The following is a 27,632-nucleotide window of genomic DNA, read 5'->3' on the forward strand; positions in this document are numbered from 1 at the left end:
TGAGCAATGAGCAATGTGCAATGAGCAGTGTGCAGTGTGCAATGTGCAATGTGCAATGAGCAATGTGCAATGAGCAGTGTGCAGTGTGCAGTGTGCAATGAGCAGTGTGCAGTGTGCAATGTGCAATGTGCAATGAGCAATGAGCAATGTGCAATGAGCAGTGTGCAGTGTGCAATGTGCAATGAGCAATGTGCAATGAGGAGTGTGCAGTGTGCAATGTGCAATGAGCAATGAGCAATGTGCAATGAGCAGTGTGCAGTGTGCAATGTGCAATGTGCAATGAGCAATGTGCAATGAGCAGTGTGCAGTGTGCAATGAGCAGTGTGCAGTGTGCAATGTGCAATGAGCAATGAGCAATGTGCAATGAGCAGTGTGCAGTGTGCAATGTGCAATGAGCAGTGTGCAGTGTGCAATGTGCAATGAGCAATGAGCAATGAGCAGTGTGCAGTGTGCAATGTGCAATGAGCAATGAGCAATGTGCAATGAGCAATGAGCAGTGTGCAGTGTGCAATGAGCAATGTGCAATGAGCAATGTGCAATGAGCAGTGTGCAGTGTGCAATGTGCAATGAGCAGTGTGCAGTGTGCAGTGTGCAATGTGCAATGAGCAATGTGCAATGAGCAATGAGCAGTGTGCAGTGTGCAATGTGCAATGAGCAATGAGCAGTGTGCAGTGTGCAATGAGCAATGTGCAGTGTGCAATGAGCAATGTGCAGTGTGCAATGAGCAATGTGCAATGAGCAGTGTGCAATGTGCAATGTGCAATGCCTGGTGCTCTCTGGTTTCTGGCTGGGCGCCCAAGGGAAGCCTGGCGGGGGCGGGGGAGTGGCTGGAGGGGGCGCGATCGGCGCTGGGAGCCTCTGGTTGCGTCTGACGTAGGAGTGACGCCTTGGGGAGGAGGGGGAGCCCCGTCCGTGCCCTTGAGCGCTGGTCCGCTCTCCTCTGGTGGCATCCCTCTGGGTTTGTTTTAATGTGGCGAGGCCCAGTGAAAGCCAGTTCTTCCCAGACCTGGGGGCAGCGCTCCGGCCCGGAAGGCCCCCGGGGCCAAAGCTTTCAGGCTTTTCTTGGGTTTTTCTGGCATTGAGGCAAAAGGCAACGATGGGGCTCGGCCACAAACGTCAGACTCGGAATGAGTGTGGGGGGCCGGCCAGGCGGGCGTGTGGCTCGGGGTCGCCTCTCTGGTAACAGGAGAGGGTCTCTGAGAGCTGAGCTCCCCGGTAGCATGCGGAGCAGGAGCCCAGCTTCCCCCGGGGTTGAAATGCTGGCGCCCAAGACCGGCAGCCATTCCCAGGGTGTGCTCCTGGCTGACGGTGGAAGCGGGCAGGAGGCACCTTCAGTGCCGGCCACTCGTGAGGGAGCAGACGGGGCAGAGGGGGAAGGTCTGCGGCTGGGGACTCAGGCACACGCTGCCGGTACGAACTTGGGCAAGGCACTGAATCTTGCTGCACAAGTCTCTGTGTCCTGCGTTATCTCTGGAGAGCAGCCAGGCAATTAGACTCTCCGGTCAGCAGACGCAGCCTTGATTGGCATTACCCTGAGAGCCTCAGCCTGTGCAATTCGGCACATCTTCCAACGCGCCTCAGAGCGCTGGTTCAGGTCTAGTGGTGCAGGTTGAGCAGGGAGGGATTGTATCGCATGCCTGGGCTATACATAGATGAGCTGGCAATCCGGCTTCGTCAGGAGTTGCTTTAATAGGCATAAAAATAAACTCGGCATTTCCAGTCCTGGCACTTGCCTCCCCGCTGCTCAAGCCTGGTGAGTTGCCTGCACGTTTTTGTCTGGCGTGTCCGTCTCCCGTCTTTCCACATCTGCGGCACGGAGCCATTTTAATGGAATTTATTCATTTTTTTACTTTCAATCCTGTTTATTTTGGCAGCGTTTGCTACGTGCAGCATCGCACGGCACCGCTGCTAAGACAGGAGACATTTGCAGCGAGAGCAACCCGCTGCAGGGAAGCGTTTAAATGCCGGTGTAAACACTCTCTCGCCTTCCTAGCGCTGGAGGCTTCTGCATTGTCGGACACTTGGAGTCCATAAGACTTGGAAGATGGGCTCTGTTGGGCTGCAATTAATGGCCATGAGCCGGGGTTACCGGTAACCTGGTTCGTTGAGGTGGACTCTGCCCATGGCTACTTGTGGGCTATGCACCCACGGGCCCTGCAGCCGTGTATTCCTAGTGCCTGCTAGAGCTTTGTGCATCCCCCCTTGGCCCTCTGCTTGGCGCTTCAGCATGTTCGGAGGGCTGAGCTACAGGGAACTCCCATGCAGTTGTCGCCTCAGGCCTTTCCGCCACTGCTGCACAGCCAGGACTCGTTAAGGCGCTGAGAAGAGGGGGAAGGATGCGGGGAGGAGGGGGAATTTGACTGTGCAGAACACGGCCCAAAGACCCTTCCTTACCATGAGTAACCTTCGCTCCGCCGAGGTCCCTCTGCACATCCCCACGCCTGGGAAGGGGGCGTCAGCTGTATCCGGAGGAGGGCCGGGGGTGGGTAGGAGCTAGTGATGTGAAAGGTTAACCGGTAATCCTCATCCTTTCTGGGTGGTGCTTAGCGGTTCTGGTGAACCGATGGGGACTGCAGCAGCTCCTGACCCTGTTCCAGCCCCGGCCGTCTGGAGCAGCCCCTGTCCACGGCAGGCTCAGGCACATCAGGGGTGGGCAATAATTTTTGAAGGGGGACACTTAATGAATTTTGGGGTGGTCATGGACTGGCTCCCCTGAAGGGGCGGGGCCTAGGGCAGAAGGGGCGGGGCTAGGGACTAGCCGCCTCCCAGAGGTGTCTGGGGCTGGAGCCTTTGAATTACAAACACAGCAAAGGGCTCACAGCACCCAGCCCTGCCGCCACCGCGTTGCCTGGCCACCCGCCTCCTCCCTGTGCCCTGAAGAGCCATCGTCTTCATTTACCCCTCCCTGGGATCCACACACTCTGCCACTTCTGCCACCAGACCGCTGACAACCCCTGGGTAACAAGACACCCTCGTGCACCTCTGCTGTCACAATCCACAAAGCTCAGGGCTGGAATAACCCCCCTCTGCACCCCTGAGTCAGCCCCCTCCCAGAGCCAGCACCCATCCCCCTTCCTGCACCTCTGACCCACCCCGACCTTGCACCCGGAGCCAGCCCTGAGCCCCATCCTAGAGCTAGCGCCCTGAGCCTTCTCCTGCACCTCAAGCCCCCGCCCCAGCCTGACACTTCCTCCCAGAGCCAGCTCCCTTCTCCCCCTCCTGCACCCCAAGCCCTAGCTCTGAGCCTGCTCCCAGAACGAGCAAAACCCACCTCAACCCTGACCCTCCTGAGCCAGCACCCCATACCCCTCCAGCACCCTGCACCCCTCCTCCACCCCAAACACCCACTCCAGCCCTGACCCTCCTGAGCCAGCACCCCATACCCCTCCAGCACCCTGCACCCCTCCTCCACCCCAAACACCCACTCCAGCCCTGACCCCTCTCTGAGCCAGCACCTGTCCCATGGCTTTGGAAGTCCACCCTTAACACTGCACTTACATTGGCGCTTCCCACGTCTTGGTTATCTTTGTTATCCACCTCTGAGGTGTCTTCACGTGTTTCTCTACTGGTGCCCTCCCCCTTGATTCCAGTGGCCTGAATTAGAATTCATCGTGGGTCCTGGGGCAGCTTTTCAGAGTGCAACACACAGAAGCGATGTTATTGTGCAGGCCACGGCTGCTTTCCTGTGAGTGATTCCACTCTGTGCTTTGTTTGCTACTCGGTAGCCCTGCATCAGAAGCAATCAGGACGTGTAGGATGCTCATGTGCTTTACAAGTGGATCAAGAGCCGTGTGCTCCTCTTGACCATACTTTGTTATTAAGTGCAATAGATGAGCGCACTGCCTCTGAACATCTCTCTTGCTTCCCGCTCAGGAGCCAGAAGCAGATCAGAAACTCAGCAGCTCTTTAGTACTGGAATTGATTATGTTTTAGGTTGTGATTGCTCCCCTTAGTGGTCATTTGCTCTAACACACCCGACTCGCCTTGTTCCTGGTGATATTCTTAAGGTAGCAAACATCCCTTTAAACAGGTGACATTGACAACCCTTTGGTTTTCAGTCTATTGCTCTAGCGAAGCTGCAGTCAGCAGGACTTGAGGTGCTGAGTCAAATGCTATTCAGAGAACAAATACAAGATACTTTCAAAATAAGGTGAATTAAGGCTAAGAACATCAACATCTTACTGGTGAACACCCTTACACGAATGTTGTAGAGTATATATTTAAAAATTGAATGTATGTAACCGTTATGGCCGGAAACTAATATTTTAGGTTAACATTTATGAGATTCATTGATATTTTCCTAGTCTTAAAATCTCTCTGATCATCTCATCTGACTTCCTACACAACAGGGACCATGCAGGGGAAAGCTGTTCCATCCCCTTAATCATTTTTGTTGCCCTTCTCTGTACTTGTTGCCAGTCCTACTCACTCTCCTTTGTATGGCAACCAGAGCAGATGGCAGTATTCAAGGTAGATTCGCATCGCAGCATTAGGATGTTTTCAGTCACATTCTCTGTCCCTTTCCAAACGGTTCCTAACTGGTTCACCCTTGTGACGGGTGCTAAAGATTGAGCAGACGTTTTCAGAAGGCTACCCAGGTGGACTCCACTGTCTCTCTCAGCTAATTTAAAACTTAGCATTTTGTGTGTATAATTGGGATTTTTCCCCCCATGTGCATTACATTGGAGGTATCATCATTGAATTCCGCCTCCCATTTTGTAGACCAGTCATCCAAGTGACTTTAACTCTCCACACTCAGCTTTGGCCCTAATTACAGTGAATCAGTTTGTATCCTCTGCAGACTTTGCCACACGTTTACCCCCTTGTCGGGATCATTTCTGACTATGCTGAATATCACAGGACCCAGGACAGCTCTTTGGAGAACTCTGCTCGCTAGCTCTTTCCATTGTGAAAACCATTTATTCCCACCCTTTCTGCCCTATTTTCTCGCCATTAACTGACCCACGAGAGGACCAGTGGCTTATCCCATGGCTGCTTACTTTGTTTAAGTGCCTTTAGTATGGGACTGTAATGGGACATTGCTCACCGCACGTGAGTGGCCCCCTTTTGGCCAAATGCCTGTGCCCTGCATGCCTTGCTGTGGCAGCTCTCCCTTCTGCAACCCAGCCCTCCAACCCTGACTGGGCCCAGGAGGAACTGACTCTCGCCCAACAGCGTCCTTTTAATAGGCTTGCTAAGCCCTGATTGGTCATGTGCTTTGTGCCGCTCTAGCTTTCTGGAAGACTTCTCTATGGCTTACTGGGTGGGGTGTGGAAAGGCCACAAGCCTCCAGCAGGGGGCTGCAGGACCTGGTCCACCACGTCACAGGGACCTTGGCAAAGGCTCTCTGGAAGTCCAGGTGTACTTTATCAACTATGTCCAACTCATCTGATGAAGTGGGTTTTACACACGAAAGCTCATGATTCTATATATTTTGTTAGTCTCTAAGGTGTCACTGGACTACTCATTTTTCAAGTTTACAGATGAACACGGCTATCCTCTGAGACTTTATATCAACTAGGGATGTGAATGGTAAATGGTTACCTGGTGAGCATTTAACTAGTTAAAACCTGCAGTTAACTAGTTCCCTGGTGGCAGCCCCCGACTTGTGGAAGTGAAATCTGAGTAGGATTTGACTTCCAATGGAAAGATATATCCTCTAAACATCTCTGACACTTTTGTTCTGCTATTTAGCCATGGTGGCCTTTTTTGGTCTTCTCCTTGTGTTATCATTATTAGAAACTGAGGTATTTCAAATTTTGTTTGAGCTGCTCTGAAGGGGTTTTAAAAGAATTTCATATGAAATAATTAGATGTGTATTTCAATATTACAGTAATTGCGACATAGCCAAGTAAAAGGATCCCTGTTTCAAAGCTTTCCATAAATTCAGCATTTGTCATTAAGTATTTCAGTGCTGGAAACCTATAAGCCAGTCTGTGACTTTGACGCAGAAGAAGCTGGGGCATTTTGGATTAAATATATATATTTACCTAAAACAAAGTAGGGATGTAAGTGACTAGTCGAGTCACTACTCAACTAGTCACTATTCCCCCCCACTTCTTGCTGCCTCTCTCAGATGCAGCAAGTGTGAGGAGCAGGAGCTGGTGCTGGGTGGAGCCGGCTTAAAAACCGATTCCTCCCAGCACCATCTCTAGGGGGGCAGGGAAAGCAGAGGCGCAGCAGGGGACCAAGAGCAACTCAGCTCTCCCAGCTTGCACCTGGTCTGAGACCCTGCGCCTCTGCCTTTTAGATACAGTGAGAACCAGGCAGCTCTTACTACATTTAAAAGGCAGAGCCACAGTGGGGTTAGCTCCTGGGGCTGGGGGCTAACCATGCTGTGGCTCTACAATCCCCCCCATCGACTAATCAAGTAGTCGATTAAATTCCATTGACTACTCGATTAGCTGATTAAATGCAATTTAATATCCTTAAAACAAAGATCTGCATTTAACAGCTTTCTGATCTATTGGTTTAAAATTCAATTAGGGTTGGCACAAAGCCGTAAGGAGTGGTGGATAGAACACAGTATCTTCTGAGGAGTCAGTCAGCTATACTATTGTGCATTCATTTGTGTCTGTAGCCTTGACATGCTGACACTTACTGCCACGGTTCTCTTGCACGGCATCCAAGCTCTTAGGTATTCCATTCAACACCATCAATCTAATCTGTAGAGCCCTGCATGGATGCAAAGTGTTGTATCCACACCCACAGCTGTAGCCGCAAAAATGAGCAGCGGCTATCCACATCCATGGATAGCCCGGGGATACCTACGGATATTAAGTTGATATCCACAGATTTGCAGGACTCTACTAATCTGTCCTGGTCCAGACTCCTCTTTCACACAGGTTCATCTCACCACAGGAGCTGTGTTATTGTACAGGTTGAATCTTTCTAGTCCAGAACTCTGGTCTGGCAACATCTGTGGTCCAGCATGATTTTAGTGAACCGGATATCCACTGATCATGGGTGAGGCCAAGTTTTCCACAGTCCCATAAAGTTTGTTTACAACCACCAGGCCTGGATCTCAGGGTTCTGTGCTGTTATTTAGTTCTAATTTACTCCTTGCTGTCTTCCAAGAGCCCAGAGGGCAGTGGAACTGTTGGTCATGCTGCTAGATGATATTGATCTCCCCTGGTTCAGCACCGGCTAGGTCCTGAGGGTGTTGGACTAGAGAGGTTCCACCGGTATTAACACTGGGAGAACGTGACTAATTTATTTAGGCTTTAGCACTGTCTTGCAGGAGAATGAAATTTGTTAAAAGGCCATGAATTAAACATGAATATCTATATCTAAATCAACTGCAAGAAGTAACTATAAAAAGGCGTTCAAATCACATTGGGATAATCTATATGATTATTTAATAACGTCTGACCTTTAGAAACCCCAACAAGTCAACCCTGCTCCTATAGCATTTGGTATTTTCATTCATCATTTGCCTAAGGGTTGAGAGTAAACTTATAGGCTGTGTCTAGACTGGCAAGTTTTTCCACAAAAGCACCTGCTTTTGCAGAAAAACTTGCCAGCTGTCTACACTGGCCGCTTGAATTTCCGCAAGAACACTAATGATCTCATGTAAGAAATCAGAGCTTCTTGCGGAAATACTATGCTGCTCCCGTTCGGGCAAAAGTCCCTTTTGCGCGAAAGGGCCAGTGTAGACAGCTCAGATTTGTTTTGCACAAAAAAGCTCCGATCGCGAAAATGGCAATCTGGGCTTTTTTGCGCAAAAGCGCATCTAGATTGGCCACGGACGCTTTTGCGGAAGAGAGTTCCTGCCAATCTAGATGCTCTTTTCCGCAAATGCTTTAAATGAAAAACTTTCCTGTTAAAAGCATTTGTGGAAAATCATGCCAGTCTAGACGTAGCCATACAATTTGCGAAGGACACCAAAGCTGGGAAGGCTTTCAAACACTTTGGAGGACAGGACTAGAATTCAAAATGATCCTGATGAATTGGCCAGAAATCAGAAGAAATTCAATAAAGACAAGTGCAAAATACTTCCCATTGGAAGGAAAACGCTCAGCTACAAAATAGGGAATCATTGGCGTGGCCGTAGTACTGCAAACAATGGATCTGGGAGTTATAGCAAATCACACATTGACAACGAGCCACAAGATGCACCTGTTAATGCTGATGTAACTCTGTCGAGTGGTCATGGAAGTATGAGATCTAAGACACAGAAAACACAAGGAGTCCAGTAGCACTTTAGAGATGCACCAATGATGATGGTGTAAGCTTTCACGAGTTGCAATTCACAGTGTGGGGTCCCAAACCCTGCACCAGTTCCCCTCCACACCCATACTGGAATCCCTAAGGCCAGCTCCCTCAAGGGAAACGGGGGAAGAACAGGGTGGGGGCATGGCTTCAGGGACGGATGGATGGATGCACACACACCCACACACCCAGGGTTGTAGGGACTCTTGGCCCAGATTTTTAAAATGTTTGGGTTGGAGCTGGCCTCTGATCTTGAGAAAAGACTGAAGAGGAACCTGATAGTCTTCAAGTATATTAAGAGGAGGGTGGTTACTCAGGTTAGACAAATACCTGTCAGGTGTGCACTTAGTAGGTTTTGATCTCACCTGAGCATGGCAGGATGGACTAGATCGATGACCCTTTCCGGCCCTATATTTCTGTGACCAAAGAGTATCATGCCAATGAAACAAAATTGCTTTCCTGGACCTTAAAAAGGACCCTTGGTAAAGACACAAATATAAGTTTTTACCTGTTTATGGTTACAATCTAACATTACAATTTTACTTCACTGTTCTTGATTCCTTAGCAAATTCTTCCATATGCATGGTCTCCCACGGTGTTTGTAATTCCTAGGGTCATAAGCTTCAACTCCAAACAAATCTTTCCTTGGTCACAATGTTCACTAATTCCCACAATTTAGCTCATTGAACATTCATAGCTTGATGTTTTGCTAAATCAAAAGTAGGTAAAGCATCTATTTTTTTAAAACCCAACACATATATTACTAGTTGCCTCCACTATAATTAAGGTTGCTGTTTTAATCCCATGTTCATCTTTTCTGAAGAATTAAACTTTCTGTGCTAACATTTTCTTCGATTGTTCATGCCCACCAGTTATTTTTGTCATTGAGTACATGAGCTGAACTGTTTTTCAGCATTTTTAGCATTACGGGGGCAGGCAGGACAATACTTTCCTAGCTTAGACAGACCTTTGTAAAAAAAATTGAAACTTGGCACGTAAATACTCAATTAGTGGTACATTTTTCTAAGTTTCAAAACGTTTCTAAAATAATTTACAGACACTTCATTGCCAAACACAAGTAATAATTTAAGCCGCATGCTTAGGCCCTTATCCTGAAAGCTGATCCAGACAGACTCTTGTTAATTTCAGTGCACCTCCATGGCTACATCTAGACTGCAAGCCTCTTTTGAAAAAGAGCGTTTAGACTACAACCAGTACTTTCGAAAAAGCAAGCCACTTTTTTGAAAGAGGCGAGGAGTCCTGTGGCACCTTACAGACTAACTGAAGTGTTGGAGCATAAGCTTTCGTGGGCAAAGACCCACTTTTGCCCACGAAAGCTTATGCTCCAACACTTCAGTTAGTCTCTAAGGTGCCACGGGACTCCTCGCCACTTTTGCAGATTCAGACTAACACAGCGACCCCTCTGATACTTTTTCCAAAGAGAGCACCCAGGCAGTCTGGATGCTCTTTCGAAAGAGCAGAGTTTGTATTATATAGCGCCTTTTTTCGAAAGAGCACTTTTGGAAAAAAGCGTTATTCCTCGTAAAACGAGGTTTTCTGCGGTTAAAAAAAAACTGCCGGGTTCTTTCGATTTACTTTCGAAAGAATGCAGCAGCAGTCTAGACACAGGGGAAGGTTTTTTTTTTTTTTTGAAAAAAGGCCACTTTTCCAAAAAAACCTTGTAGTCTAGACACACCCCCATGTGAATGCCAAGATGTGCCCCCTTGGGGCTGATGGCAGGACTGTGACTGTCAAGGCCCTTGTACCAGGCCTACGGGCACAGCTAGACAAAGGCCTGATCCAGCTCCCACCAGGAAGATCCTCCTCTGCCTCATCACCTCCTCCCATAGTTCTCCCACCTGCTTCTTGAGAGAGTTCACCAGCAGGCCCCTTTCACATTGGGTGGTCCCCCAGCCTGGCTTTCTGAGAGTGGGAAATGCAAGCCATGGTCCCTGCAAAACCACACCAGGACGGTAGTGACATCCATCAAGTGGTCTGTCTGGCTATTAGCAGGGTTGGCACAGGCCATGTGGCCCTTCCTAACCATCGAGGCTATATTCGGACGCCCTCTTACAAATTCCCTCTCAAACTACCCTGTTTACAATCCCCCGGTCGCTTAGTCTCTGCATGCTCAGGCCTTCTCTCCTAGGTCAGCCCTACCCCCTTGTTCATCACAAAGGGAGGAGGGTGGTCAGAAGGCTGGCTGAAGCTGATCAAGGGTGTAAAAAACCCTTGTGTGATGTGTGGTGGGGTTAGTCACACTGAGGTGAGAAGGTAGCCCTTAGAAATTGTGTAAGATCAATATGTGGAAGGCGAAGAGAGAGACCCTTGTTAAGAAAAGAATTAGGACACAGGTAGCCCACACTTATAAGAAAAAGGTATTTATTATTTACACAACTGCTATAGTTCCTTAAGAACAATATATACCATCTTTATTTGAAAGGATCGGCCTTCTTTCAAATACAAGAACTGCATAACGCAGGACTGTCAGTAATGCAAACAGCAGCCACATCACACTTCTCTAGTGCAGGCTCAAGCAGCGCAAATAAATGGGACTTTAAAACCAGTATGGCTGAATACTGTCATTGAAACACAGTGTCTGCACTTGGACAAGATGAACTAGAGCAGAAGAAGGGGGCCGTCTATGCTTTCGCAGGGATGTGTCTCTCATTGAGGTTTAAACCCTTTATCTCGTTGGGGAAATTTTCCTTCAGGCAGACTGCTTTTCACTTCATCAAACAATTGTAGCTTTCTGTCTGGTATTCCAGTGATCCACTGCTTTCTAGCACAGCGTTTGCACACTAGTGTGTACTTGCCTTAGGGGTGGTATTTTCCAATCAAACTGTCTTGCACAAAGAAACACTGACATACTAATATAGACCAAACTTAGACAGCTTGTATCTTACAATTATAAATAGTGGTATGGGAGAGGGAGACTGTTTCTAAGACAGAGGGGAAGGAGGACTGATGTAATTCATAGAAAGCCAAGACTATTCTCCTTACTCAACTTTTTTTGGTCAAAACAAAAATCTTTGTTTCCAGTTTCAGAATGGTGTTGCCCTTTAAGGGATATGGTGGTATTATGGCAGCAATGAACGTATTTTAAACACTGGAAATGAATGCAAGAAAAAGCAACTGGCTTATTTCTCTCTCTGAGCTTATTGCTGTGATCCTGAAAACAAAATGCAAATTAGAACAAACCAACTGGAAGACCAAGAATAAGCAGTCGTTCTGGGGTTTGATTCAGTGTCCAGCACTAGTGTACTCTAGCAGAAAAGCAAGAAAAGGTCCAAAGATCTCAATTATGTTTCCTTCAGTTCGGTGTCACAAAGAGTTTATTAAAGCTATTGTCCTTGTTTCTTTGAAAGGTACCTGAAAGAAACAAAACAAATGATTTCGAACCAAAAATAAAATGAGGGAAGGATGAATCTCTAAAATCTGGGACTCTCTGGTCCAGCAACTTCCACAGTCCAGCAGGACCTTGGATGTTCCCAGGCCAGAGAGCTCCAGTGGCTGGGAGTCAGGCAGCAGGAAGGCTGGTGGCAGAGGGGATGGTAGCCTGGTCTGCTCTTAAAAATCTCCGATGATGGAGATTCCACAATCCCCCCATGGCAGTTTATTCCAGTGTTTCACCACCCTGACAGGCAGGAAGTTTTTCCAGATGTTCAACCTAACCCTCCCTTGCTGCAGTTTAAGCCCGTTGGCCTCTTAGGACAGGACAAGAAGCAAGGAGAACAATTTGAGGAGGCTCTTTGTAATAGTATTCTGCATTTGTCCTCTTTGAATTTCATCCAATTCATCTCAGACTATTTCTCCACTTTGTCCAGATCACTTTGAATTTTGACCCTGTCTTCCAAAGCACTTGACACCCCCTCCCAGCTTAGTATCACCCACAGACTTTATAAGTGCACTTTCTATGTCACCATCTAAATCACTGATGAAGATATTGAACGGAGCCAGCCCCAGAACTGATCCCCGCAGAACCCCCTAGTTATGTATGTCCAGCATGAGTGTGAACCATTGATTACTACCCCGTGGGACTAGTTATCCAGCCAGTTATGCACCCACCTTATAGTAGCCCCATCTAGGCTGTATTTCCCTAGTTTTTTAAAAAGAAGGTCATGCAAGACCGTATCAAATGATTTACTAAAGTCTAAAAACTTTAAAAAATGGTCCTTTAGCACCTTAGAGACTAACAAAAAATATATAGCTGGTATCATGAGCTTTCATGGACGCAACCCACTTCTTCAGATGAATGAGGCAAGGGGCACAGAGGGACAAATATAAAAAGCAGAGAAAGAGGGGAGAGGGGGTGGAGAAACAAAAAAATATCTGTCAATGAAAGGATCCATGCTAAAGGGGGCTAACAGAGTGGACTGTAAGTGTCTGATACTTCGCTTTTGATGTCAAAGTCTAGCTATACCACATCTACAGCTTCCCCCTTAAACACAAGGCTTGTTAGCCTACCAAAGAAAGTGATCCTGTTGATTTGGCTTGATTTGTTCTTGACAAATCCATGCTAGTTGTTACTTATCTCCTAGAGGTTTGCAACTGGATTCCTTATTTATTTGCTCCATTATCTCTCCTGGCACAGAAGTTACGCTTACAGGTCTGTGATTCCCCGGATTGCCCATATTTCCCTTTTTATAGATAGGCACTACAGTTGCTCTTTTCCAGACTTCCAAAATCTCTCCTGCATTACATGACTTTTCAGAGATAATAGCTAATGGCTCAAATATCTCCTCAGTCAGCTCCTTGATGCATTTTTCATCAGGGCCTGAGTGACTCGAAGACATCCAACTTGTGTAAGGAATTTTTAACTTGTTCTTTTCTTATTTTTGCTTCTCAGCCTACCTCCGTGATCACCAACCAGTAGATAGCGATCTACCGGTAGATCTTAGGGGCTCTAAGAGTAGCTCTTGAGCCCTCTCTGAACTGCACACCTGTGCAGTACATTTACATTAGATTTCCTCATGTAATGTACGCGGGGCTTCAAGGAAGGGGTGGGGCAGTAGATCTTCACCTGTTCTGAGACTTAAAAAGTGATCTTGGGTGTAAAAAGGTTGGAGACCACTGGCCTACCCCAATGTGACAGGCATTCTTTCTCTATGTTAGGTGTCCAATCACTACCAACCTTCTTGGTGAAAACCAAAAAAAGGATGTCATTAAGCACCTCTGCCATTTCCCTATTTTCTGTTATTGCTTTCCCCTCTTCATAAAGAAACGGATCTACCCTCTCCTTGCTCTTCCTCTTGCTTCTAATATATGTGTAGAATGTTTTGTTGTTACCTTGTATGTCTGTAACTAATTTGAGTTTGTTTTGTGCCTTGGCCTTTCTAATTTTGCCCTGGTATACTTGTGTTGCTTGTTTTGTTCATCCTTTGTAATTTGACCTAGCATAGCATAACCTCTTGTTAATGATTAGAAACAAGCACGCAGAAGCTGCACCCACGGAGCAAGGCTGCACCAGCCAGGCCTGCTACAGACAGAGGCTGCTACAGCGGAGATGCCAGAGCAGCCCCTGTCTGCGGCAGGTGGGGAGCTGCTCCACTAGCTGCCCCACTAGTTAGCCGTAACTGGTAAGCCTCACTGGTTAAAAGTGAGGGTTACGGGTTAAACATTCACATCCCTAATAGCAGTTTCTTCTGCCAGATAATTATAAAGAATGACACAGTGGGGGAGGGGGGAGGAAAAATGGAAGGAAGGGGATATCATAGTTCTTACCTTTCCCAGTGTTTGTGGTTCAGATCCAAAAAGTCATCTAATTTCGCTATTTCTTTGAGGTACTGAGTAAGTTTTAAAAGCTCCTTGTCTTTATCCCGATTTAAATGTGCTTTCATAAAGGGCCTTATCTATCGAGACACAAGTATAAACATTTGCTTAAAATAAACACACTGCCAATTCTCTTGCAGTTGGTTATTTGTGACTTAGCAACATGCTTATTATTTGTGAAGCGAGTGTACTATGCAGAGTATGTAAGGTGTTCTTGCCACTCACTTAAAGAGAAATCCCAGAAAAATCTACACAAAAATATTCTTCCACAAACCAGTATCATACAGCACAGACCTTTTATTTCTAGAGAAATCTCACCCTTCATGAAAATGATTAAGCCAACTAGAAAAGCGATTTCTTGCTGTCTCATTTTTTGAAAACAGGAGCCAAGAAAGGCACTCTTTATAATTAATTTCTGGCTCATTAGTCAAGAAACACTTACCATCTGAAGCTCAGCTCATTACAATTCTTAGATTATGCTGTATGCATACCGTACTTGCAATCTGGAGCCTGGATGTCCAGAACTGAGAGTTAAATGATCGTTTCCGCAAGTTTCTATAGAAAACTGTCTCTTGGAGAGATAGGAAGTCCCTTATCTACCCACAGCAGAACGCTATTGTTACTGCTCTGGTTTCAGTCTGTCTCTGTTGCCATTTCACCACAGCAGTTACAAAATTATAGCAAGAACTTAAGGTACTTTTCAGTCCCAGCTCAATCTGCAGCTATTAAGGGTTATTTGACTTCTGAGTTAAAGGGACACAAATACAAGTGAATTGCATCTGCCCAAATTCTCCTGACAGTTTGTGTATGGCATTAGTTGCATTTCCCAATCTTTCTTCTCTCTCCTGTTTTTCTGTGAAAAGCTGCCCCCAGAGAAGGGCTATGGGGGGCAAAGTAAAAATAACCGTTCACAGAGCACCATTAAATGCAGAAAATAAAACTGAAAAGGAAGTGTCTGTGGAAGCCTTGTGACAGGCATTTCTGGTGTTACTTGGAACAACAGAAAGGTTAAAAAACTAAATGATTCTGAGTTGATTGTGACCCTTTAAAAAAGCTGTGGCACTCAGTCCAGATCCCACCATGGAAAGTTTTGGGGCACTCAGGGAAGCCTGAGTGGATTGGCTGATTAAATTCTTTTGCCTCAGGCTGACAATCTGATCTTGAGTCACATACCTCCAACATCCTTCCTCAACAATCACCTTTCATTTGTCTTGCTGTCCACATGGTCTGGGCTGTACCCACGCTAACAAGTAATTATACCGTTCTGTCAGTCTCACACTTCATCAAGTCACCTATTCAGACTGAATATTCAAGCAATTTGCCCTAGTCTGTCTCAATTTCTAATGCAACTGGATAGATTTTACAACAAGGGATGCAAGAGCCATTTCCAGCTCTTGAACTTAGTGGCGTTATCTTAACTAGATCTGTCTTCCAACACACACATTTCACTAGCTTCAGAGGGGGAGCCGAGTTTGTTTGTAACTGGAAAAACTTAAAAACAACTAATAGTCCTGCAGCACAGCACCACAGAGACTAACAGAATACGTAGATGGTCTCATGAGCTTTCCAAGGGGGCTGTGCCCACGAAAGCTCAGGATCCCATCTCCATGTTTTGTTAGTCTCTAAGGTGCTGCAGGACTATTCATTGGTTTTTACATTTCACTAACATGAGAGCCTCCCTGGGAAAAGAGAAGGCTTTTAACATAGTTTTGCTCACAATTGCCTTAGGCTTGGTATGTGTTATATCTGTGCCTCATTGCAGCCACCACCAGTCTTCCCTGCTACTTTACTAACGGCATCTTGCCATGCACTTCCCTTAGGAGTCTGCCCTGGAGGAGTATCATCTGGCAATCCCCTCACAGAAAGCGCACTGATAAGCTTCTGCTTCCCAAACCACTGCACATTTCACGCAATTTCAACAATCACGTTTGCATGCAAACATCATCTTGGAGTCCTGTTTCTTTCCTAAGACTATTCTCCTCGCTGCAATTTAACTCCTTATCTGAACATCAAGCTTTCAGCTTTCTAGTCAGTAAATCAACACCAATAACAAGGAGTCTGGAAACAGAAGTCAGTTGGCAATTTTGCTGTGTTGGATAACTTGCATTGCTGCAGGACCACTGATTTCATAGGAGCAGGGCCATTTTATATTGGCACATTACTGGTATAGTACAGAAACAAGATAGAACCCTAGAATACTAGAACTGGGAGGAACCAGTTTTGTCTTCAAGTCGTCATTGTCAAGTCCAAGTGACTACAGTTCAAGACTCAAGTAGCGCCTCGAGTCCTTAAAGTCACTTTCGAGTCGAGTCTCAAGTCTTAATTTAAAAAATAAATCCAGTCACTTTTGTACAAGCCATCAATATCGGCATTTTTGGACAATTTTTTCACCAAGTCGATTTAACAAAATTAGCAAGTCTCATGTCGAGTCTCAAGTCATAAACAGTGAACCCGAGTCGAGTCTCAAGTCGAGTCACCTAGGCGACTTAAGTTCAAGTCGCGGGACTCGAGTCAACAACTCTGGGAGGAACTGCGAGACATCATCCAATCCAGTCCCTGGCGCTATTTGATGGGAGTTATTTTCTGACCATTAAGCACACTTCTGAGATTGCTTGGTGCTATACAAACAGGATAAATGACAAAGTGGGGCCCAACCTGATTGTGATCTTTAGGCACTACAACGATTTTAACATATATGCACAAATGATGCAACTTTAGTCTAAATGTTTTGACTAATAGTGAATCAAAACACCCTATTTAGTATATCTGCTTTACAACGAAAAAGCAACTAATCCATATAGCTGTTCTTTGTATTTAAACTATTGAATAAGTATTGTGTTTTGTTGATCAACAACTCAGACTAGTTTAAAAATACAGCAAAGAAATAAAAAAGCAGCCATAAGAAGTCAATTATTTACTTTCATTTGTTGCTGCTTTGTTAATCAGGTAATTGAAAGTTACCTTTAGTCCATTTTGTGGGTTCATTAGAAAGTTTCGTCCAATATCATCAAACATGATCGTATTTTTCTTGCTGTAAAACTCTGAAAATTTGCCCCATATAACACCAAGAGGCTTCACCTGCAAATATAAGTCTGTAAGAGTTACCTGAGATGAAAAACACATGCTGTAAAGATTGCAAGAGATGTGGAAATTATATAATCAGCACCGCAACTGTACTTTTCACTTATATCCTTTTGGATATAATGTATATTGGTAATTTCAGCAGATTCAATATAGCCACTATCAAGAAAAGTTGTCTTCTAATTTAAATGAATATTCTCCCAATAGCCTTATTTATTATTTTGTCTGATAATCACATTGTCCATTATAACCAAAGAACCATCATAGCATTTTGACATATAGCGAAATTGTTCTTCCCAGGGACACCTTAACTTCAGTTATTTAAGAGTTTTCTTCTGTGAAATCCCCAACACAAATTTAAATACACAGGGACTCCAATCACAAACTATTCTAAAAGAAAATGTTATTGTTTAAAAAGGAAGAAACTACTGAGCGACAAAATCGAAATGATTCTTACATCTATTAGCCCTCTCCTGGGAGTGTGCACCGTTATCATAGCAGCGCTGTCCAACATGAAGGTTATCTTGTAGTTTGCATTTGTACTCACTCCCAGCTCCTGGGTAACAAAAAGATGAATTGAAATTTCAGACTGAGAAAGTTTTACTGCTGTAATTTACAGTGTATTGGAATCAAAGTTTGTATTTGTGAAGGAATCAGCTGCTGGGGATGAACAGAGACATGCTAAAGAAAGAGGTCTGCTCTCCTATCCAACAAGAATGAAGTACAGAATTCTGAAAAAACTGAAAAAGTTTGTGTGATTAGTTATAAAAATCTAAGTGAGTTCGGTGAAGAGGCAAAATAGAGAGAGCTTCTGACTCACATCAGTATCATTCCTGTATGCAAATTTAACAGACACTGCAGCAAAACCTTGTACGGAATTCTAAGTCTAGGGTTACCCTCGGTTTCGTGAGGGAGACAGTTTTTAAAAGACTTTGAACTTTTAGAAAACCCAAACAGCTTTTGACTTCCCTTCCCACACTCCCTAACTGCTAGTACTGCAGCTGAACAAACTCTGATTAAAAGTTACAAACTTATATTTACCAAATACTGACAACATACTAGAAACAAACAATATATCCAGAAATAACTTACTTTCATTTTAGCTTCAATCCACTTCATATTAGTAGCAGCTAAAACAAAGGGAGAAGAGAAAAAAAGGACAGTGTATCAAGATGAACCAGTGGGAGGTAAAGTTTCAGTTCTTCTGAGAGATCACACTTGCCTGCTTGGTGCAAGTTAAACTGTTAAACTTTAATCGTTACATTTTCCTTCCATCACTGTCCTCAAGTTAGTTTCAACTATAATTTTACAAAGGAAATAAACTAATTTCTTTGAGCTTGAAAAATATTATGTCAGATCAAAAGCTACTATACTTTAAAAGGCAGAGTAATTAAGTTAAATTAACCCTCTTGCTGTAATAGGATTAAAATTAGATAAAAAAAATTAGACTGTAGGACAGCTAGAGGCAAGTCTCAACCTGCTAGAAAACAGGAAACCAACTGGTGTCTTAAGGCAGATGACAGACCTTCCCATAATAATGGTGACAGAGTTTTGCTCGTTTCCTGCTCCACACTGTTGCTAGGTACTTTATCAATTGCCTGGTTTGGGATCTATGCCCATCACCATGCTTAACATACAGCTTAATTCCATCAATTACTTGTTCAGCTGTACAAATTAATAGTCACTTAATTTCATACCCTGTTCATTTCTACACCACATTCACTTACTTGTAAGGGCAGTGTATGGTGCTTAGTGACATGAGATCTACCATCTTTTTAAAAATAGACCTAATCACTACCGAGCATGAATGGACTACTCACTCAGGGCACGTTTACACAGCAGTGTTATTTTGGAATAACTGACATTCCTAAATAACATTCTCCGCATCTACACTACAAGCAGCTATTTCGACACAATGTCAAAATAACGTTGAGCTGGAGGACTTCTCACTCCAACTCCTGTAATCCACATTGTACGAGGAGTCAGGGAAGCTGGAGGACGAGTGCTCTACCTCGGACTTCGTGCTGTGTAGACAGCACCAAAAGTCGAAATAAGCTATTTCAACTGACATAGCTCAAGTTGTGTAGCTTATTTCAGCTTCGACCCTGTAGTAGATGTGCCCTCAAGGATGGAATGCAATACAGCCAATATTAAGGTATTGCATAGGGGTTCACAATACAGGCAGTCCCCGGGTTACATACAAGATAGGGACTATAGGTTTGTTCTTAAGTTGAATTTGTATGTAAGTCGGAACTGGTTCCAGATTCAGCTGCTGCCACTGAAACTGACCAGGGGCTGACTACAGGAAGCAGGAGGCAGAGTTGCTCTGCCCCCAGCTTCCTGGAATCAGCCTGATCAGTTTCAACAGCTGCTGAATCTGGAGCCTGGGACAGAACAGCTGGGGCGCTGCCCAGTAGGTTCCCACAGAACCAACCCGGCAGCACCCTAGCTGCTCTACCCGAGGCGTCCCGCAACAAAAGCCTGGTCTGGGGGGGGGGCGGGGGGCGCACTAGCTGCGCCCCCTCCCCCCCCAGCAGACCAGGGAGACCCGAGCAAAGCCGCCCAGGCGGCGGGACCCCCGCCGCCTGGGCGGCTTTGCTCCTGTCCCCCTGGTCTGCTGGGGGGGTCCACCCCCCCCCCCAGCAAACCAGGGACACCCAAAGCAAAGCCGCCGCCTGGGCGGCTTTGCTCGTTTGCCCGGGAGCAAAGCCGCCCAGGCAGCAGCTTTGCTCAGGTGTCCCTGGTCTGCTGGGGGGGTCCAGCGGCTTTGCTGGACCCCCCCAGCAGACCAAGGAGACCGGGAGAAACTTTTCTCGCCCCAGAGGACACGGGTGGCGACCCGCTGCCCGTGAGCTCCGGGGCGAGAAAAGCCCCGTTTGTTAAGTGCGGATCCGACATAAGTCGGATCCGAGTAAGTCGGGGACTGCCTGTACACAGCAAAAGCTGCAATTACATTTACCATCTCTACTGCAGCATTTTACAGGCCAAACAATTTACAGGATCTTCATTTGGTACAGTAAATAACTTACACCAAATTACAATATCATAATCTTCATATGCAGATGTCAGGAATTCGTGAAGGTATGGCCTCATTAACTCTATCCCAGTTTCTGCACATGACCTGTGGTCTGAGAAGAAAAACAATTAATTATTAGTTTAGCATTTTTTTGTTAAGTCTGATTCCTATATGATCCCCATCAATGAAGCACCCCAACATCTCAAAAAACACTTCTCCTAAACCCTATTATACAGCAAAGCAATGTCCCCACACTGGGAACTAAAGCAGAGACAGTCTCTTGCCTGCACCTCTTAGGAAGTCTGTGGCAAAGCCAAAAATTCAACACAGTCCGACTATCTGGAGGAACCTAACCACAAGTCCACTTTGTCTCCCTTCTTTCAAAAGGCAGGATTAGTCACCATGTATGCACCTTATTTATTCTTACTGAAAACACATATACATAGTAGTCTGCCCTCTAGAAAATGCCTTCCTGAGAAGCCTCTCCTTATTAATTCCACACCTTCAACTCATGGTCTCTCTCATGATTTGAATTCTGATGCCAGATTACACTCATCACACACACACAATTTCGGGGGGCTGGAGACAGAAAGATGTTTGGTTGAGGTTTAGAGCCAAACTCCAAAATGCCCCCGTATCGCAATACAGTCTGTGATGACATAAGAAAAGGATGATCTTTCAGAGAAACCATTTTGGTAGTTTTCATATGCAATGTTTTATGGATGGGTGTTTCAAAACTCCATGAGAATCATAGAATCCTTGAACAGGAAGGGATCTTGAGAGATCATCAAGTCCAGTCCCCTGCGCTCATGGCAGGACCATGCACCATCTAGATCATCCCTGACAAGTGTCTGTCCAACCTGCTCTTCAAGATCTCCAGTGATGGAGATTCCACAACCCCCCTAGGCAATTTATTCCAGTGCTTAATCACCCTGACAGGCAGGAAGTTTTTCCTAATGTCCAACCTAAACCTCCCTTGCTGCAGTTTAAGCCCATTGCTTCTTGTCCTGTCCTCAGAAGCCAGAACAATTCCCCCCCCCCTCCTTCTTCTGACATCCTTTTAGATACTTGAAAACCGCTATCACGTCCTCTCTGTCTTCTCTCTTCCAAACTAAACAAGCCCAATTCCTTCAGCCTTCCCTCATAGCTTGTGTTTTCTAGGCCTTCCATCATTTTTGTTGCTCTTCTCTGGACCTTCTCCAATTTCTCCACATCTTTCTTGAATGTGGTGCCCAGAATTGGACACAATCCTCCAACTGAGGCCTAATCAGCACAGAGCAGAGTGGAAGAATGACTTCTTGTGTCTTGCTCACAACACTCCTATTAATGCAGCCCATGATCACATTTGCTTTTTTTGGAACAGTGTCACACCGTTGACTCATATTTACCTTGTGGTCAACTATGATCCCTAGATCCCTTTCTGCAGTACTGCTTCCTAGACAGTCACTTCCCATTCTGTGTGTGTGAAATGGGTTGTTCCTTCCTAAGTGGAGTACTTTGCATTTGTCCTTATTAAAAGGTCATCCTATTTACCTCAGACCATTTCTCCAGATCATTTTGAATTATGACACCTATCCTCCAAAACAGTTGCAACCCCTCCAAGCTTGGTATCATCTGCAATCTTAATAAGCGTACTTTCTATGCCATCATCTAAGTCGTTGATGAAGATACGGAACAGAACTGGTCCCAACACGGACCTAATCTCCTCTTCCCTAAAAGAGAAACCTGATCACCTACAGGTTAACTTTAGAATTTTAAAAATAATTGTTTTTCCCTTCAGTGACACCTCAATGCCTAGGATAGCAAAGAAAAGCAAAAATAGGATGTAAATATAAATTTGACACCTCCTCCCCCCAAACTTCTCTGCATCTCTGTTTAGCATATTAATGCATTTCTACTTCAAATCCAATGTATTCAATGTTGATAAAGTACAAGGTTATCTTTAAAACTGTAGCAATGCCAGACAAAACACAAAAACCAAGAGTACAAGGTAGCAATGTAGTGACACAAACAAAAGTTACAAAACGTGACTTGTAAGGGGAAAAAACCTATCAAAGCCTAACACAGTAATTACTGAATAGACTAACTTCTTTAAGAAGTAAGTTCCATAACTTACCAAACAGTGTGTAATCAACATCTAGTACCAACAGCTTTTTCCCTTCCCTAGGAGGATTCAGAATTTCCACTTTGTACTCTTTAACTCTGCGGGAAATTTTTAATAGGTTTTCTTCCCTAATACAAGAGTACAAACAGTTATCGTTAACATGAGGATTAAAGATTCAGCAACACTGCAATCTTTTCTTAAAATAGCTACAACGCACCTATTTTCTACTTCAACAACTTCCTCTTCAATATCAAAATCATTGACAACGTCATCATTGTCAGGAGGTGGTCCGAGGACATCCTCCTAGAAGGATGAAAAAAAAGCAGCATTAAAATAAACACACAGGACTGCAGAACTCTATTACAACACGTTACCAGAGAAAGATAAAACTGCTTAATTTATATAATTTTCACGTTAACAATGGCACAGTTTGAGAAACTTTTGATAGATGTTAGCCACACGAAACAGGGCTTATACTTATGACTTATTACAGCAATTATAACATGCGAAAATTTATTACAGTTCTACAGGCAAGTTCATTTTACATACAAGGCAGGAGCAGGAAGTTGATATGGTGCCATTATTTTACACTAACTTGTCGCTGGAACACTAGAATCTCAGTCATACTTAGGAAACATATGACAAAAGAGTTTACAATTTTACAGAAACAAATGTTCAAAAAGAAAATGTTTACCAAACTCTCTTCACGAGTTCCCATCATCATGATTTTCGTATTTGGTTTCAGTTTCAGAGCTCCGAGCTTAACATCATTGTCTGCAGGTTTGCCTGCAAAAGAAGCAGAACATTGTTTTCTCACTGCAGCAGAGGGTTCCATTTGGTCCATGACGACAGACCCGCACTAACTACCATGCCACTGGAGCATCAGTTTCCCTATGCCACTAACATGTTCAAGGATAAACTTAAGCAACAAATGGTCCTGCAGCACCTTAGAGCAGTGGTCCCCAACCTTTAGAGGCTCCCGGGCGCGGGGCCACTCACACGCTGGGCGCCTGGGGGCGGTGCCACTCACGCGCTGGGCGCCTGGGGGGTGGAGCCACTCACGCGCAGGGCGCCCGGGGCGGGGCCGCGCGTCCTGGGGCACGCCAGGGGCAGGGATGCCCTTGCAACCGGCGCCAGCATGTGCGCCAGGGCTGGGGCCGCCCGAGCGCCTTGTGCCGTGGGCCCGGGGCCGCGCACCCGGGGCCGGCACCAGCGCCGCGCACCCGCATGTCCCCTGGGGCTGGGGCCGCCCGAGCACTGTGCACCAGGCGCCTCCAGTGCGCCGGGGGCGGGGCCAGCCCAGGTTGTCGGCGGGCGCACACAAATGCCCTGGCAGGAGCCATGGCACCCGCGGGCACCGCGTTGGGGACCACTGCCTTAGAGATTATCCAAAAATGTAGGTAGTATCACGAGCTTTCGTGGGCACAACCGGCTTCTTTCATTGTTTAAGTTTTTTCAGTTACAGACTAACAAGGCTACCCACCTGAGATGTTCAAGAATAGACTATTAGGAATCTCTGAATACACAGAGTAATGCCACACTGAAATAAAAAACTACTTATCCTACAACAGCACTTTGAATCTCCAATTAAGAGAGGGGGCTAATAATCCAAGTACTACACATACTTGCACTTTTCTTTAAAAAAAAACAAAACAAAACTTTGCCGAAGTTTCACATCAGCTGGCAGTTGCCTAAGGACAGGCATGATGTACCAATACTAAGTAATATTCAGTGATGTACGACATCCCTGCCAACACATCCATTCAAAATCCATAGCCATTAGCTTGGGCAGGAAGAGCACCACTGGTGTATACAACTGGGGCACATAAAAATAGGTTCTTCCTCTGACGGTGTCTCGACAAATAATTAACATGAAGAATTACCTTTCATTTTCAGTCCAAGCAGCTTCTGGCGCTCTGGTAGCACTCCTGTAAGGCCTTTGAGAGACTGTTTAAGATCTAACACCGTATCATCTTCTGATAATGAGGTTATAGAATATTCCTGTCCACCCCATTTTATTATAATAGAGAGAGACATCCTTGAAGCATATGTTCAAAATTACAGCCAGCAATATCTGCAAGAAGGGAAGGGACAAAGAAATGTCATATTAAAAAATGCAGAACTGAGAACAGCATTTAATGGAAGACAAACAGATTTATACTATATGCTTGCAATATTTTAAAAGGCTTCTGTATTATTTTGGGTGTTTCGTTGTCATAAGTGCTGCAGTTAATACAAATGTTAAGGGATTGACTGAGGGATTCAATGCAGAAATAAAACTGGGGCTTGTAGTTACATTTTAATATAATTTAGCAGGGTTACATTCATTTTGTGCTTCTTCAATGCCGATTCAATGCACATCAAACACAGTGTATGCTAGTAGCACTCAACTTTAGTAAAACAGCATCATAATGATAGTAATTGCAAGTCTTAACTGCACTATGGCACTCTTAAGCAATGAGACTGTCAAGTGTATGAATTTGACACATGAAATTATGGAAGGACAACTACATGTACAAATATTTCTAATCTTGACCGTTAAATTTAAGTATTAGCCTTCTCTGCGCTCATTTAGGCCCTTGCAGATGTTAAATACTTGCAATATAGCACATATTTTATTCTGCCAGTATCAATGTAGGTGTGCGAAGACAAAGCCAAAACACTTGTACTTGTTATGATATCCACATAATGCAATTACCTTATAGTTCTCTCAAAACAACCCTTTGATTTATATAGCATCCTTTATACCAACTGTGTCCAAAACAGTTTACACTTAGGTCACACCCAGTAACAGACACAAATAGCAAAGGGAGAGAGATATTTAGTAGTTTTCCTCCCTTTTCTATACAGTTTTCTGCTGAAGTTTGAAAATTGGTGGAGAATCAGTGAGGTACAAGGTCAAAGGAAGGATGTTCTAGATTAGCAGGAGGGGCAGAGGAGAAGGCTATTGTATCATTAGTGTGAGCTTGTCTGAAGGAACAAACAGAAGATTGGCATAAGAAAGTGAAAAGAACTGACCCACAGAAGTACCAAGAACATCTATAGCAAGTGTATGGAGGTGTTTAAAAATAAGTAAGGCAAGCTGGAACTACAGATTTAAAAGTAGTCAGATGCTTCGAATCAGATTTTTTTCCTATTTGATGCTCTCTTCAGTGTTCTTCAGAACTATCTGAATCTCAGACTTACTAACACTCACCACACCCTATGTTCCAGAGTAGCACTTAGGGGCCCCTACCAAACACAGGACCCCATAGCAGTAAGTGAGGTATACAGAGTAAGAGATGGTCCCTACCCAGAATCTAAATACATAAGAAGGGCACATACCCCCATGTTCCCGATGAGAAACTAGGCCCAGACAAATTAAGTGACTTGCCCAAGATCACACACGGATCAGCGGCTGAGCCAGGAACTGAAACCAGATCTCTCATGTCCCAGTACTGTGCTTAAAATACTCTATCCTTCCTCTCTTGTACAGACACTCAAACAACTACCTACAGAGCCCTGCAAATCCACAGATATCTGCTTTATATCCGCAACCATGGATGCAGATATCCGCAGCTCATTTTTGCAGATATGGATACAATTTTGTATTCTTGCAGGGTTCTAACCATCTATTTCTACAGGTGCACATCAGGAATCAGGAGGTAAAGGATCTGAATTAACTTCATCCACAGGCAAAAGACTTTGATTGATTCAGATAATTGAATCAGCTGTCTCTAATGTGCCCAGGACAGGCCTAGAAGGAAACAGAATTGGATCAAATAATTTCATGCACTGCTGAACCTCCATCACAGCTTCCTCATTAATCTTCCATTAAAAAAATTAAAAGCGATAGAAACCCAACATCAGGAGATGTTTTGGAGAAAACACAGTAGTAATTTATTTAGAAGGAGCTAGCATCATGCCTTCCAGAAGTGTCCCCAGCACCTACCCACTGACCTTCACTGGCTGAGAGGAACAGGGCTCTAATTCAGATGTGCTGGGTGCCACACAGACAGCACCCAAGAACTACAGTGTGCAACCTTGGTGAGAAATTGATCCCAGATGAATTGTTTGGTCCAAATCCAAAGGCTTTTATCTTGAAAGTGAAAGAGAGAGAGGGAACACCTCACTAACCCAAACACTCAGCTCTGCTAGTGAATATAAACAGATTAACCAGCTTGTTCACCATCAAGAAGAGCATTTCCAGTTGGAAATTCAAATGTTATGTAAAGGTCTTTGCATCTTGCACCGCTGCACAAGTTCTGTTGGTCAAACTCAGAATAGATTCCATCACTAGCCCTCCAGTGTCCCTTTCACTTCACCTATCAAAGATCTTCTGTATACCAGGGCACAGAAGAGTCACAGTTTAGACCACTATTCAGAACTGGAGGACAAGACATGAGGCCCTACCAAACTATTCGGGGCCAGTGGGCTTATTATAACTAGTAGAGTCCTACAACCAAGCCTTGTGACCACTCTCATTTTTTTCTTAATGCACCAGACCCGTGCGTAACCAGCTACATCCCAAAGACAGATGAGGGTTTCTAAAAATACTGGTGAGCAACTCTCAAGAGATGATTCGGGTGCAAACAGACCTTAGGAGGTCACCTGGCCCAAACGCTTGCTCGAAGCAGGGCCAACCCCAACTACATCATCCCAGCCAGGAGTGTGTCAAGCTTGGGATGGAGATTCCACCCCCTCCCTGGGCAACCCGTCCCAGCGCTCCCCCCCCCCCCCGGGAATAGTTTTTCCTAATCTCCAGCCTCGACCCCCCCCCCCCCCCCCCGCTGCAGCTTGAGCCCGTTGCTCCTCGTGCTGCCCCCACTGAGAACAGCCTCTCTGGACCCCCCCGCAGGGAGCTGAAGGCTGCTCCCCCCCCCCCCGCAGGCTGAACCAGCCCCTCAGCCTCCCCTCACAGGCCACGTGCTCCAGCCCCGCATGGTTTCGGGCGCCTCCGCCGGGCCCTCTCCAACGCGCCCGCCTCCCTTCTGCAGTGGGGGGGCGGGTCCCTAGCGGCCCCCTCGCGCCCCCGCCCCCGCGGGCAGGGCCCCCGTGAGGGGCTCCCCGGCGGCGGCAGCGACCACGAACCGCCCTCCCCCCCCCCCCGTGCGGGCTCCCCGCCCCGCAGCGCGCGAGGGAGCCCCGCTCCCCGCCTCACTCACCCTGGGTAACGGAACCGGCACTTCCCCGGGAGCAGCCGCACCGGAAGCGGAACGCGCCGACTCCCCGCGACCCGGAAGGAGTGGCGCAGGAAGACCCGGATGTGGCCGGACCGGCGGAGCGGCTCGCTTCCCGCCGCGCGCCAGGAACCCGGATGCAGGGTGGGGGGCCGGAGGCGGTTGGCTCTGGGTAGTGCGCGTGCGCACACGGCCGGAGGGGAGGCGTCTAGGCCCGGACAAGGGGCTCCCCGCGGGGCAGAGGGAGGGGGGTCCCCGCGGGGCAGAGGGAGGGGGGTCCCCGCGGGGC

The 27,632-nt window shown here is 45.9% G+C and overlaps 1 protein-coding gene across 2 annotated transcripts; it reads right to left on the minus strand.

Moving 5' to 3' along the window:
* Positions 1 to 10,576: 10,576 nt before the first annotated feature.
* Positions 10,577 to 27,480, minus strand: UBLCP1 (ubiquitin like domain containing CTD phosphatase 1). 2 transcript variants are annotated; one of them, XM_075900647.2, is made up of 11 exons: positions 27,329 to 27,480; positions 24,068 to 24,258; positions 22,879 to 22,970; positions 22,402 to 22,487; positions 22,197 to 22,312; positions 20,094 to 20,192; positions 18,157 to 18,194; positions 17,522 to 17,620; positions 16,945 to 17,061; positions 13,936 to 14,063; positions 10,577 to 11,583 (listed from the first exon to the last, which is right to left on the minus strand). In XM_075900647.2, the coding sequence occupies exons 2-11, from the start codon at positions 24,219 to 24,221 to the stop codon at positions 11,556 to 11,558; spliced, it is 957 nt and encodes a 318-aa protein (XP_075756762.1). In that variant the 5' UTR covers positions 24,222 to 24,258; positions 27,329 to 27,480; the 3' UTR covers positions 10,577 to 11,555. The 2 variants fall into 2 exon arrangements, with proteins under 2 accessions (XP_075756762.1, XP_006138361.1); XM_006138299.5 differs by lacking the exon at positions 27,329 to 27,480 and adding an exon at positions 26,124 to 26,147.
* Positions 27,481 to 27,632: the final 152 nt, after the last annotated feature.

The sequence above is a fragment of the Pelodiscus sinensis genome, chromosome 16, assembly GCF_052426305.1.
Source record: "Pelodiscus sinensis isolate ZL-2025 chromosome 16, ASM5242630v1, whole genome shotgun sequence".
NCBI classification, from domain to species: domain Eukaryota; kingdom Metazoa; phylum Chordata; order Testudines; family Trionychidae; genus Pelodiscus; species Pelodiscus sinensis.

Coding starts and splice junctions, on each gene's coding strand:
- UBLCP1 (XM_075900647.2), bottom strand. CDS start 24,221: ATGTCTCTCTCTATTATAATAAAATGGGGTGGACAGGAATATTCTATA. Junction 22,488..22,878: donor GAACTCGTGAAGAGAGTTTG/GTAAACATTTTC, acceptor TCATCCTTCTAG/GAGGATGTCCTCGGACCACC. Junction 17,062..17,521: donor CCAGGAGAGGGCTAATAGAT/GTAAGAATCATT, acceptor TTATATTTGCAG/GTGAAGCCTCTTGGTGTTAT.